The 15,118-nt window shown below is 36.1% G+C and overlaps 1 protein-coding gene across 2 annotated transcripts in view; it reads left to right on the top strand.

The window, feature by feature from the left end:
- Nucleotides 1-401: 401 nt before the first annotated feature.
- Nucleotides 402-15,118, top strand: part of IL1RAPL1 (interleukin 1 receptor accessory protein like 1) — a 1,318,779-nt gene continuing 1,304,062 nt past the window's right edge. Inside the window, exon 1 of one of the 2 annotated variants that reach the window (XM_079122889.1) lies at nt 402-1,218. Coding sequence is in view for 1 of the 2 variants with exons in the window: in XM_079122888.1 (XP_078979014.1) it covers nt 12,132-12,149 (18 nt within the window). In the remaining variant the exon portion in view is untranslated. Of the gene's footprint in view, nt 1,219-11,902; nt 12,150-15,118 lie in introns of those variants that run through there. The other variant, XM_079122888.1, reaches the window with a different exon arrangement.

Here is a 15,118-nt window from a genome sequence, read left to right as displayed (position 1 = left end):
CTAGGCATCGCTCTTTGTACCTTTCTGCTTCCTAGAGAAATGGAACCCTAATTCTAAGGTGACTAACGCAAGACGGGGTAAGCATCCAAATTTCCGGGTTCACTTTGCCTGGAAGGACAGATTCCCGTTATTCTATACATACTAGGGTCTTTTCCAAAAGATTCCCAGGCTACCCTCCTTCCTCTTCGGTCTTCTGAAAACTAAAACTCGCAAAGCGGTGGCTGTCTGTGGATTGGCTAGTACTAAAATATCCATTGGGTGGCAGTAATACTATCCTCTTTATGACTTGCAGCAAACCAGAGAATGCATTCAATCAAATGAACCGATCTTGTAGAAACACTGGAATCATTTATGCATTGCAGTTTCTCTTTCTTGTTTTCGCTCCTTCTTCTCTGGGATATTTTGAGGGGATTGTGTCTATTAATCAAGATATCCTGCTATTCGTGGTTTGCTTGTCGTTTTCGCTCAGGATTAGCATCATTCAAGACAAACGCAAAGCCGCTTCCCCCCCACCCCACTCTCTTTTGAAAAATCATTTTTGGGGGCTGCTGAAGAGAGCTAGGACCCAGGAGACACCTTCCCAAACAGCAGGGGTTGTGTGCTTTCACATAGCAGTACTGTACAAGGAAAACCCCGTCGGATCTGTTATTGCGGGATACTTGTGAAATATACATAGGATTCTTTCTTATGGCTGCATCCCGGATTTGGAAATTTTACTTGGGGACCAGGAAGATTTGAAAGGCTACATGTATCCAGAAGATTTGCAAGCAAGACTCCGATTCTTGTCATAGAGCTCACAGACTTCCTCACTTATCAGCCTTTTTCCTTCCTTCTTTTTTTAAAAAAATATTTTGATCCCCCCCCCCCTCTTTTTTATGCTCTCTTCTCTCTCAGTCTCTCCTTTTCTATCTGCCTCTTCTTTTTTCTCCTAGTCTTTTCCCCCTGCTCTGCACCTGGATTGTATCTTCACCAAACAATCGGGCACTTTGAGAACTAACTGGAGACAGTCTTGTAGGGAAGATCTGTATGGAATTATCTGCTTTTATGGTGAACTTGGCATTTGTGAATGGGTATCTTGTTCACGATATTAATTGCTAGCAAAAACAAGAAAAAGAACACAGGAGTAAAACGTGGATTTTTCTGAATACGCATTGTGATGACCAGCAATTACCTTACCCACTGATATCCAGAGGAGAATAATTTGGAAGACTGTTGTGGGTAAGGTCATTTTATATATGCAAAGCCATCAGTGGTGTGAGCAAACTTGGGCATTTGTAATGGGAATGGGTGACTTGGATGATTGCTGCATCGCATTGATGGCTGTGATGTGGCCGTTATTGGCACTGAATGGAATAACTGCAGTTGGGTGTGTTGGTGTGTGTGTATGTGCGTGTGTGTATGTATGTGTGCCTGTATTCTGAGTATAATTGAAAATAAATCAAAGCATCACTCTTCCTCCCCCCAATTATTTTGATATGGAAGAGTGTCTTGAATTAATTCTGGGTAGACGCTCTTTGTTTGGATGCAATATTTGTGGCTCCTGCGTTCTGAAGGGGTAGCAGCAGTAAAAGGAACACTAAGTGAAGAGCCCCATTTAAAATGAAACGACCTACTCTTTATTCATTAAAAGAAATATGTTTTTCACTCAGTGCAGCATTCTGCTGCATTTCACAGCCGCAATGGGACCACGAACATCCCACTTGTCAAGTTCCTAAACTTTAAGGTGATAATCATTGCTAATTGTTCTCTGGTTGTGGTTATTGGAGATTATTAAGTGCCCTCGACTACTTTTCTATCTATTGGAATATCACTTGGAGTGAAAGGGGGAAAAAAAAGAAAAAAAAAAATCCTGAAAATGATGACTAAAATAGAAAAGAAGAGGGCGATGTTATCTTAAATATCACCATAGCGCTTTCTTTCTCAAGTTCAATTGCCCAATAATGTAATTATTTACCCAGTACCCTAAATAGCTGAAGCTGCGACCCACGTGCAGGGGAGCCGAAGGTCTGAAAGCAGAGACGATCCTTTTATTGCAATGCAGCCAGCTTGGGAAATGCAGGCAATTACACACTTCCCTTAACCTTAAGTTGAAGATGTGTCCTATCTGCTATTTTACCCTTTTGGTGAAAAGTTAGAGACTAGAGCACTAAAGATGCTTAAGCATATTCTGCCTGGTAAATGGGTTAAAAAAATCGATATTGATGACGTGGTTCAGTGCACTGTACTGCAATGCTAAAGTCCCATATTCAGTACCTATGATGAGAGAATGGAGCATTTACATGTGTTATAAATCTCACCTGGTAGATTGATCCAAAGGGGAGGGGAGAAGATATGTGGGTATGTAGGAAGATGGATGGAAGTCGTGCATAATCGGTGATTATGTAACTTCATTACATCAGTGAGCTTCAGTCAACGATAGTGAGATGAAATGATTGTATATAGAGAGGCTCCAATCACCCTGTTAACTTTTGAAGGCTTGTAACAGCTAACAGAGGAGGAGGGCAGACAGAGATTAGCTCCAAGGGTCCTGTAAACCTTGATCTCTGCGGCGAATTGAAGCATGAGTTTTCTCAGTGAGTTTCTGAGGGATAGCACAGATCATGTAAGCTTGGGCTGGACAGGAGCAATTTTAGCCACACCCTGGAGAGTCAAAATGTGTCCGCAATGTTTCACAAGTGTCCCATTGAGTGATTGGGGCTGATGATTCCAGCCAAGGTCATAGATCTTTTTTTCTATGATTGAAATATGTGACCTGAACTGAGTGGAAAGTTAAATTCATTGAAATGAAGACTGTGATCGTAATGACTATTTAGTGTCCTCTCTTGCATTTTTTTCTGGTAGAGCTTGATGCAGATTTCATTCTGGTGGTTCTCTCATAAAAAAATGATGATTGTTTCCATGGTGTGTCAGAAATGAGCGCTTTGTACCTTTATCTTTGCCATGACAACCTCTTTCTGGGCCATTTTAACCCTCTGGGAAAAGAGAAGTAAAAACCTTTAAAGGTAACAATATCCTACTGAATTAAAAGATAAATGGTATCAAATTCATTTATTATTATGAATGCCAGAAATAAAAAGCAGTCTATTTTCAAGTTTTACTTATCAAATGCTTTAAAAGACATGTTGCAGTCGCAGGAGACTTTTACCATGAGATGAGATAAATGTACTGTGCTCACTGTACAGAGGAAGGAATACTGCAGAATAAAATGTCATTTTTTCCTCAGGCTTAATTTGGAGCTGTGGTTTTTTTAAAAGTAGGAGCACATCAGCTTCTTTTGGCCTTCTGCTGTTTTAGGATCTGTTTCTCAATAGATCACACATTCAACAAAAATTGCAACTGCTGACATTCTAACCCTGTTCAGTTGAATCTTATCATCCATTTGTGCTATTTTCTATGTTCCTTTACATTTATTTTTCAAAGAAAGCTAAATGACTTTTATATCAGGGAGAGGAGATGATTCTTTCTGTTTTTCTTTTATATCTCCTTGTCCATTTCCTTAGAATCCAATGGAGTCAGGTGCAGGATCTAGACACCCACTAAGAAACTTTGAAAAGGTTTGCTCACCTCAAATCGGAATGGTGGAATCCTGGAATGAAATTTTGAGGTCTGATATTTAAGGTGACTTTCTTATTTCAGCAGGACATGCACAAACATTGATATATTGTGCCAGTGGATTTGGAGGTTTGGTGTTTATATTGTATAGGAAATTGAATGTGAAGTTAACTCCTGATTCCTTCCTTCAGGGGTCAGGGTAACACAACGGCTGCTTCCAGGCTGTTAGTCTTCAACTATGTGCAGAAATATAGCCTGCAATGCTTTTCTAGGTATCCCTTATTTTAATATTTCATAAATGACTTCCTCAGTTGTTTTCTGACTTAAGCCACACATATGTTACTAAACTGGGCATATTCTCCAGGTTTTCTAAGCTAAGTAGGGGATGGAAATAATAGCAAAATGGAAAAAGAAGTCTGTATAAAAAGAAACTGATCATGAAAAAAATAAAATTACTATCCTTTTACTTGAAGACTGCCTATACTTACATTAGGAAAGATAGTTTCAATCATTTTAATGACTCCTTATAACCTGTTACTTTCTTTAGGAAGGGATTATGTAACCACGGCAGGTTATGGCATTTTTCTTAAGTATCCTACAAATCAATAATAAAAAGCTTTCCTTAATAGGAAAGCATTTAAAAATGAAGGCAGTGAGTAATGTAAAATATAATATCTATTCTTCTATTTTATTGCTATATTATCAGCCTGAGTTATGTGGTTAGATTAGAAAAAACTGGGGAAAAAAGAAATACCATTTATGAATATGGAAGCCACTAATTTTGTTTCCTGACCAGTTGCTTCAGCAAAGTCAGGAAATTTAACAGACACATAGTGACAGTATTCCTATAACTAGAAAAAAAGCTTAAATGAAATATTTACTATGTTTGCAATGTATTTGAACAAATCAGCGTTATTTTGGTTGACTAATAGATAAAACATTTTTGAAGATTCATTTAAAATTTATATTTCAAAATCTTTTAATCTGTTATACACTGAAACATTTGGGGTATACTTTGTTTTACAACAGATGATCTTTGGAGTTTGAGAAATCTTAGGTTTTAACAAAGCAGACTACTCTGGCAATTGAAGAAGTGTTGATTAGTAAAATTTAAAAGTAGCAAGTTTTCTGATGATGTTCAAGTCGTAAAGTATAATTATAATGGCACCATTTGAGCAGCTATAGTTAAGTTCCTGTCAGCATTTTTATTATTAAATTCCAATCCTATTTCCATTAGTTGTACCAGGAATCTCAAAGAGGATGTCTCTGAGACATCAAGGCATTGTAGACTTCTGGCCTGAGTCAGAGGGCCTGAGTTGTATTTCAGACTGTTAGTTACTGGCCGTGTGACCTCTGACACTGCACTTGACCTCTCAGAATTTCAGAGAATCATTTATAAAAAATAGAATAGTCACATGTGACTCTAAAGAAAGGGTATGATATATGTGTGCTAACCACCATGCTATGCCTTGGAAATATATGTAATTATCATTATTAAAGATTCCCCTAAGTCTTACGAATATAGCAGGGTATTTCTTCTCATGCCATAATTGTAAATCTTTATAGACACTTTCTAGTACCAATTATAGTTAGCTGGTAGATAATATCATTCATTGATTAAGCCACAAAGACAAATTGAAGGCTTTGGATGCCACCTTCACTCACTACCCAGTTTTGGTTTTTTAGGAGTACTCATATGAGAACATAGTTGTCTTAAGTAATTAAAAAAATAGTTGCTTTTGAGTAACATTCAAGGAGTGGTAACTAAGGATTTTGTGTATGAGAGTGTTTTAAAGACATTGCTTTTTTAAAATGCCCCTGAGTACTTAGGAGTTTCTGTTTCGGGTACAGAGAGTACACAAACAAGCATACAGGAACAAACTCGATGCTAGCTCTTGAATTGGGTCAATTGACCAGAAAGCTGCTTTCAACTATCACTTTATTAACAGAAGTATAATGGGTTTGAATACCAAGTCAAATAGGAGAAATGAGAATATAAAGATAACAGTTCTGTTTGGAATTTTCTAGTTGCAATAATTACTAACGTTCTTTAGGGGGAGGCACTCCCCCATGTGTCACAGCTTTATAAAGCTGCATTTCTTTAATGTTCTTATATCTTAATGTAAATAGATTTATATAAATGAGAAGAGAATAGTTAGTAATCTGAGCTTCCATACATGTATTTAAATGACTGAATCAATCAGATAAGAAGTAAGTTTTATGTTTTGGTTAAGAGGAATTGGAAAGTGAAAAATCAACCCTGTAAAAAAGAAATACATGTAAATTGACTTAAAAAAATAAAACTTTTGGTATAGAGTAACCTCCTCTTCCTAACTTCACAGTGACTGCTTTTTATGTTAAGGATTCTCAATTTCTTTGTTTCAGATGAATTTGATCATGCATGTTTGTCTGATTTCATTGATGCCTATAAATAGCAAGCCTTTTCTTAGTTTCCTATATTTAAAAATGAATATTCTTTATGTTTTATGGAAGTATTTTAGTTTTGCTGCTGCAGATTTACAAAGGAATATCATAGGAATATAGACAGGCTTGTTTATTTTGACAAATCCAGCTAATCACCTTACAAATATGCTTTTAATTTTCACCCAGAGAATGCCACCCTGGAGTGTCTTACACTGCATATAGCATCCCATTACAGGCCAACCACAGGGCTCGGTAGACATACTCTTGTTATTTACCCTGACCATTTGCTTGCAAGGAGAGGTCCTTCATTGGCTTGCTTTTTTGGTCTTCTTGTATAGAAACGATATCCAGGTGCCCAATCGCTAAGATTCCTAAGGCTTTTAGCTACAAAGAAAGGAAGACTGAATGGCCGGGTGTTGTTTTCCTGTCACAGGGTCTGAAATTGCCAAGCAGTGAACTATGGATAAAGCAAAGGAAGAGAGCAAAGCTCTTTCATATTTTACTTCTAACTTACTCTTTCTTGTTTTCATTTTACTACATTAAAAGTAATCTTTTTTTCATGCCAACCTATGCAAAGGGCATAGAAACTATATGTAAAGTACAATGAGTGACACTAAAAGAGCTATTTTGTTTACAGGAGCTATAGGTTTAAGAACATAAATTTAACAGTAAAATTAGACGTAGGTTGTAATACTAATTCAGGATATTGTGTGTGGAGTTTGGATTTACTGGTAAAATGCAATGAACTGTGGATTGTGATCATATAACTATAGACTTACTTTTGCTCTTTCAATATGTTCACTAATTATGTATCTTATACTTTATGTGAATTATAATTATAATAAATCAGTATGTGAATAATCATAAAATTATTCACAGTGGTTTATCTTCTTGTGGCTTGATTAAAGTGAGTTAATTGATACATTCTTACCCTATCCATGTTTACATGTAATACCACTGATGTAGTATAGTGATTCTCATCATTTTCTGATATTTTAATTTAAATAAAAGTAAATGTTCATTTAAAAAATGGAATGCTACTTAATCCTAGTTTGACTTTCAGCATGACTTGATTAAGAAAGTTTATAATAAATAATTATAATCAATTAATATGAGTATAGTAATTCTTTAAAATTAAAATGTGTATATTCACAACAGGGTGCACATGTATCTTTGAATTGCATTGTTTATTCATCTACAAATTTTGTATATATGTAAATTCTAAACTTCTTGGGGTAACTCCTGCAGCTCCACTAAATAAAAGGTGCGTATGTCTAGAGCCAAAATACTTAACATTGCATATGCACATGAAAAGCAAATTCATATTGTGGTTCTCTGTGGAACAAAGGAATTGAATTTGGGAGTAGATGGACTTGGGATATGTGATTTCCTAATAATGTGCATTTAAAATTCCAATGTAGGTAAATTCCCATTCAGATTTTAGGATCGAAGGGTTATAACTTAAAATCATTTGACATTATAAAAGCATATAAAAAAGAAAATAAATGTTTTTTGCAGCCCAAATAAAAATGAATTATTATAAATATTATCAGAGTTAATTAAGGTAGCTTCATAAAAATCTTATGGATTTTATAGTATATAAGTAAAGGATGTCTTATTATGTCATTTTAGACAACAAGGAAATTGTAAATCAGAAAAATGAAATTAAATTCCTAAGATCTTACAGTTTCTTGTTTTTTTTTTTTTTTATGATGCGTGATTCTGGTTTCTTGATATGATACAAGTCCTCAGTATGGTATTTTAGTTGCATAGCAGTATGTCCTGGCAAACCATATACTTTTTTCATAGTGCAGCAAAGGAAGAATAATGCTTCCTATTGGCTAATGTTAGCACATCTAATCTTTTGCCCTCTAGTTTACTTTATTGACTTGCGATTACTTATATGACTCTCCTGCACATAACACATGGACTTTATTCTTTGGGTATAGTGTGCCATTCTTGACCTTGTTTTATCTGGAGATATAATAGAAGGGAGAGTTGGGGAATGAGGTCACTGGTGGGCCACCTCTCTTTTTCCATACTGTCCTTTTTCTGTTAAGTTTTGTATCTCCCCACCTGCAGAGAATTGTTTTTCTTTGGAGCTTCTCCTTTTACCTGACTTTCCTAAACATTCCTTTCTGGAAATTCATGGCATTAAGGACAATCATTAATGTCACAGTGTTGCATGCTATTTTCTTGTTACCATGGCATTCTACTTAGGGATCTTACCAAATATCTTTTAGCCACACTTTACCCTACTTTGAAAAGATAAGATCTCATATTTCATTTCTTTATCAATAGGGTCACTCTGCTTACGTAGTCAATATTGAATAAATTTTAGAAAAATAAAATGATATTTTATCAAGTGTACTTAAACTACAATCACATAACTACTAAGTCAGTTGGCATATGAATGTATATGCACAGACACACATACACATATACACACATTTTTTGTCAACATGTTTGATATGTGAATCACTGTTAATATACTAAATGGAAAAGTTTGGAATAACAGACTTCACTTCTTTGTATTATGATAGAAACATTTACAGAAAATGTGCCATTTTTTTCTGACTCAGAAAAGTATCATCTAAAATGTAGTCCACTGAGGCTAAGGTGAAGAAAACTGTGAAGGACATACTTTTATTTTGGATCTTGCAGTGTGCCACAGACTTACTGTATAGCAGCTGCTAACATACCTATATGGAAAAATGACACTGGCTATAAATACCACGAAGTTTACAGTCCCTCCACCAACTCTATTTCAGAAGAGACACAGCCAGGGGAGATAAACACAGCAATAAAAATGGAAAACCGAGAGACTTAGAATGGTATCAGGTATTTTGTGTAAACAAAGCTTCATGTGGCCAAGGGAGAAAATTTGAATGTAACAAATGAACTGAGAGCCACTGGTGGCTGTCAGTGTTTGGTTTTTGAATACCCCTGTTAGAGTCCTTAATTGTTCTCACCATGACAGAACTCCTGAATAGTACTCAAGAGGCACCCAGCTCCACAGTGTGCAGAATAAATGCATTCAAGGGGTCTCTAGGGGTTTGGGACTGCCGCTTTCCCCTCTCAGGATTCTCCTACAGGGCCCTTAATAACATAGACACAGAGTAAGCTGCTCATGTCAGTGGGTGTGCACTCCTCAGTGAGTGAATTAGGTTTAGTTTAGCTCAAGGGAGCTAGTGCCTGTCTTGTGTTTCCAGGGACCAGCATTGTGCAGGGTCTGTAGTAGGCTATCAGTAAATTGTTATATAAACAAATGCTTGACTTATGGATAGCAGATCAGTTTTAGATCTATATTTTCCAAAATACATGCTGCATTCTAAGTTGAGACAAAATCTTCTGATTTAAGAAAGTAATAAAGAAAAATATGTAATAAAGTAAAGAAGATTAATATTAGGTAGTTGTAGCCTATGAACAGACTGAGGGAGGAAAAATGGCCAGTCTACCTGCCTGCCTTCTTTCTCCTTCCTTCCCTCTCGTTTTCTTCCTTCTCCACCATAGTTATTTAAGTCCCTTCACTGTGCAGGAAGCAAGGGATACAGAGATGAGTGATGTCATATGTCTGGGCCTTATAGTTTAGTCAGGGGTATGGTTAATAAACTCACATACAACTGTAATTCAAGATAGTTTATCACGCATATTTTTAAGAGAGGTGGCAAAGTATGGTCCGGGCTCTGGAAAGAGTCAGAACTCATGCACATGGAGGGATCAGGGGAAGTTTGCTAAAGGAAGAAGGGTTTACGTTTACTTTGGAGTTAACAATGTGTGGAGAAGATATAACATTCCAAGTAGAGAGAGATGAAAAAGATACTGTAAGCAGGAGCGAATGCAGCTTGGTTAGGGAAGAGCCAATATTCTAGTTTCTACAGAGAATGGAATATGTGATACATAATATATGAAGATAAGACTGGAGTTCGAAGGCTCCAGGTTTGTCAGGCAAGAGCCAATGGAATGAGTTGCATAAGCATAATGAGAATGACATATTACAATAGATCAGATTTATGCTTGAGGAAGAAGGGAACAAATTGAGAGTCTATATTTTCTGGGTACCTTTGATTCCCAGTTTTGAGAAGTTCCCAAGGACTCCTGGGTGTCATATTTATTGCAATTTTCTTCATGTTGAACTCAGTCCTCAAGCAGCATTATTTACTCTCCATTTATTTTTTTCTTTCCTTCTTTCTAAGACAGTATTAGCAATGCTAGGTAAACATACAGGCTAGAGTTAAAAATTAGCTTTTTTTTTTAATAAAGCAAAGGGCAGCATACAGTAATGGCACCGATTCATTCAAAATATCTTTGCTTAGAGCTGTTAGAAAGTACCACACATCCTAGCAAAAATGTTGTAGTTTAAATGTAATTCTTCAATGAATACACTTGAGAATGTTTAAGCTTTATTTCTTTACAGTGGTGGCAACAGCAAAGTGACCCTAAAGTGACAATTCATTTGGAAGGAAGGAGAAATTGAAGAAAGCAATAGGGGGGGAAAAAAAGAAAGGAAAGTACCTTAAATAGTGTATTGGCAAGGGGGAAATATAAATTCCAAAATGGTTTTATACTAAGATCATGTAGAGGAAGAATATTGCTTTATAGTAGAATATGTAGTCAATAATAAGATAATAGAATTTATTCCTAGCAAGTGTGAACTTTTTGTTAACTGCCAGTAATTATAACAATTTTGAATTGCAGATGTAAATGAGAAAGTGAGCCTCCTAGTAATAAAAAACCCTAATGCTACCTTACTTTAAAGTCTTTCCGTTATCAAATAGTTTATCTTGCCAGGTTTGGTAGCACACACCTGTAATCCCAGTGACTAGGGAGCCTGAGAAGGATTGCAAGTTCAAGGACAGCCTCAGCAATTTAGAGTGACCCTGTTTCAAATTAAAAAAAGAAAACGGACTGGGGACTTAACTCAGTGGTAAAGTGTCTCTGGTTTCAATCCCTAGTATCAAAACAAACAAACAAAAAAAACCCCCAAACCCCACAAACAAAAATAAAACTTTACCTCTATTTATAAAAAGTAGAAGAAAAGAAAACAATAGATATTTTTTTCAGGTTATTCCATGTTGAGGTTCTAGTAAGCTGGGAAATGGCCAAATGTTAAAAATAAAGTGAAAAGGAAAGCAATTTACTTAAGTACAAACTCAATGTTATGTGCATCATCATTTGGATTTAGATAAAAGAACAAGTCACACAGTTCAGCTGTTGTCAAAACTCACTCCCTTAGCTTTAGAAGATTCTGATTCAGTTTGGGAATGGGGCACAGGGATTTGTACTTTAAAACACCTTTGAAGTCAGTGGGCATCCCAAGAGGCTCCTTGGGAGGGCTTCAGCAGAAACCTTCTGTCTCTGTGAACTTTCTTTTTCTCCTCCTATCCTACTTTATTATAGATATTGGATGCTTTTGGAATATTTTTCCAAAATGTCTAACCAACTCAGTTTCAACTATCAAATTTAACATTCTTTCCATCATGATGGCACAGACTAAGTCCCTCCTATTTGGAAATTCTGTTGATTCCTTAGTAATCACTCACTGTCTATGAATCCTATTACATCATCAGAATCGCTCCTTCAAATATGCATTTTAATTGATTAACTCCATCACATGAATAAATGAGAAATACTATTTGAGAACCCTCTCCATTTGCAGGGTTGGGGCTTAACCCAGGCTGAACATATTCAAGACAGTATCTGCCATCAAATCTTATGGACTGGTGGGGAAGACAGATGTGTTCAGTTAGGTTCCCTGGAAGCAGTCTCTGAAATGGAGAATTGCAGGCAGGTTTAGTTGCTTCTGAGGCTTAGGGAGAAACTGACAGTAATGTGGTTGCAACTAGGGCCTTAGAAGTTTCTGTAGTAAGGTATGGAATTTTTTTTTTTTTTTTTTTTTTGATGGTCCTTCAGTTCTGGAGTTTTGATGATCCTTCAACTTGTCTCAAATTGAGTCAAGGAGCTAGAGTTTTCAGTTTCCACATCAGTCAGGAGCATAACCTCAGGCAAGACAGTTTTCTGCAGCTGAGGGCAATTCCCAATGAGGGGCTCAGCTGCTAGTCCTCAGCTGCAGAATGGGGATATATACCATGAAGAGGGCATTGGAAGCTGTTTGGAAGATCTGACAAGGTCAAGATATTCCCTTGCTCCTTGAGATGTGCTACAAAAATATGGTAAGAAATTACTGTGGAAATATAAAATTTTAGATATTTGTTTAAAGGGGTTAAAAAAAAAGGAAAACTAAATAGTAGAAGGACTTACTCCTTGTAATTTTGTTTCAGAGAATATGATTCATTGAGGAATAAAGTTGAAACCATATTATAATTAATACTGCTGTAATTTACCAGGTCACAAAGAGATAATAAGCATCTCCTATGTGCCCTGGACTTACCTACAGAGAAGGGAAGGTGTTAAAAAATCCATGTCTGAAGAGTTTGCATAGAATTGGTTTTTTTGTTGAGTGGTTTGTGTGCCTGATTTCAGGGTTAAGAAGAGGATTTCCTGGAGGGTCAGGGATAGGGCAAGAAAATGGAGGAAAGGAGAGCAGGTTGTTTTTGAATTTCAAGGACAGTAGGACAATTGTTTGGGTTGTTTGGGATCAGGCTATGGAAGGCCAGTGAAAGCTGGCAGAAGGTGCATACTTGTTGAACTGAGTGGTTGTGGAATTCCTTGAAAATGTAGATTGATTGGTATAAACAATGAAAGTGATATTTCATTAGCATTTTCCCAGTTGAGATTTGGAGTTCATGGGGGGAAGGGAGACTAGCTTTGAATATGATGAATTTAAAATCATAGAAATAAGCCAGACGTGGTGGCATAGGCCTGTAATCCCAGTGACTTGGGCTGCTGGGACAGCAGGATCTCAAGTTGGGGGCCAGGCTCAGCAACTTAGTGAGACCCTGTCTCAAAATTTTAAAGGACTGGGAAGTAACTCAGTGGTAAAGTGCCCCTCGGTTAGATCCCCAGTACTTGGGGAAAAAAAAATAGAAATAAGATATCCTAGAGTTCAATTTTTACTAAAGAGTTTAATAAAACAGTTCACTTTGGTATTATATAGAAGTATTAATTTCTTAATGCAAGGGAAGTGCCATTACTTGATTTTAAAATGCTTTCTTCTGCCCTAGTGAGGTGAGAGGAGGACCTATTTTTTTTCCTGTGAACTTATTCAATCAGGTTGAATACATTGAGACTTAATTTTGCCAGTAATTTTCAAGAGAAGTGACTGTGTCTAAATGGGCAACCCATTCATTAAATCATAGAAAATTTTAATAGGAAGGAACTCGGTACACACCCTTCCAGATAGATAAAAACTCCCTAACCTATAACTCAAATAACTATCTGTGAACTAATGTTCACTTTGATTAAACAACCACTTTGACTACTTTTCCCCTCAATTGATCTGACATTTGACTAAATGGTCAACTCATTTTGGTTTAACAGATACTACCAGATTTTCTGCCTACCCCATACTTAATGCAAGTACTAAACTAGACTGAGCAATTTACTTACACAGCAACTAAGGATGTACATTATTAAGTACTTTTAAAAAGTTGTCTTCTAAAAGAAAAAGTAGTCCCCACCACCACCACTCAGCAATTTAGTGAGGCTATAAGCAATTTAGCAAGATCCTGTCGCAAAACAAAAAGGGCTGGGGATGTGACTTAGTGGTTAAGCTCCCCTGGGCTCAATCCCCAGTATCAATAAATAGATTAAATGCTTTATTTATTTCATCTCTGATCCTGACTTTACTTGGAATTACCAAAAAAAAAAAAAAAAAAAATGCTGTTTTAAAAGACGAAGAATTCAATGAAGCAGCTAATACTTCTCCATTTTAACATTCCCCTTGCTTATGGATCTGTGTTTTACTTTTTTCATATAAAATTATCAAGCTTATTAAGGAGATTCCAGCATCTCTATATATTCACTAAATTTTTCATTAAGTATAACTTCAAGTCTCCAGGCTCAAACACTGTTTTTAATGATTGTATCATGATATTTGTACACAGCACACTTTTCTTTTTGTCCTCATAGACTTGATATATTTTTTTTTCTCTGCCATACAGTGCCACATCCATTATAGTAGGTAAGTCGTGTTATTTTAAGTTTTCTACTCAAAAGAGCTATGTAGGTGGTAGGGGAAATGAGTGACGGCTATTGGAACAGACTGTGCATCACAAGTTATTTAAACCTCATTTTTATTTGCAAGTAAAAAGAATTGTCATTTCCTGTTTCCAAAGTTAAAGTTAGCTTTAATTTCTTAAGATTATAATCGGTAAAGGTGTGGGTTATTCTCTAAGCATCTTCGTTGGACTGCCAATTTCCTGGAGTCAAAGATTCAAATCCTCATAGATCTAAACTCATCCTTTATTAGTTTTAGAACTCCTGCTAGCCCAATATTATTAGTTTTAATGTCACTATTGGCTGTGATTGCAAAAGGATAAAACAATATGTATGATAAAGTCTCATGTTGCAGTTTTGGGAAACTAAAGGATATTATGAAAATTGAATTTACTTAATCATTACTTAAGTCACAGATCTTAAGTAGATCTAGCTATTATGATTAAGTCCTTACCACTCCAAGAAAAAAAATACAGCACCTAAAGCATATATTTGCATATTGTATGTTTATTTTTGAGAATATCAAAAGGTAGCTGGGAAATTTTTCATACCTAAGGACAATCTTTAAGAAAATTCTAATAGATTGGGAATATTAAGAGTGTAGGATAAGGTAGGGTGGGGCACAAATGTATTGGGTTCTAAATTTCTTTCTCGATCTGTTTCTTTTTAGGGCTGGGGGGCCTTGCATGTGCTTAGCAAGTAGTCTACTGCTGAGCCACATCCCCAGCCCTTGAGTTTTTATTTCAATGTCATTCTCATTATTACTATCATCAGCATAGTCTCCATCATTATGAAAAAGCTGATTTTAGTTAGGAGAATATTATCCAATCAAAAAAGAGCTGTATAGAGCAGAACACTGACCTTGAGTGTGACATGCTTAAACTAAGGACTATGTAGCTCCTGGAAATAATGTCATGTATATGAATTGTTGCCTGTAACAGAACTCTGCCTTCAACTTAAGCAATTTTCTATTGCTCCTGAACCCAATGCTAATGTAAATATTTTTGATTTCTGAATGCTTATG

Source organism: Sciurus vulgaris, assembly GCF_902686455.1.
Source record: "Sciurus vulgaris genome assembly, chromosome: X".
NCBI classification, from domain to species: domain Eukaryota; kingdom Metazoa; phylum Chordata; class Mammalia; order Rodentia; family Sciuridae; genus Sciurus; species Sciurus vulgaris.
The sequence above is the reverse complement of the archived record's forward strand: the minus strand, read 5'-3'. Positions and strand labels throughout refer to the sequence as shown.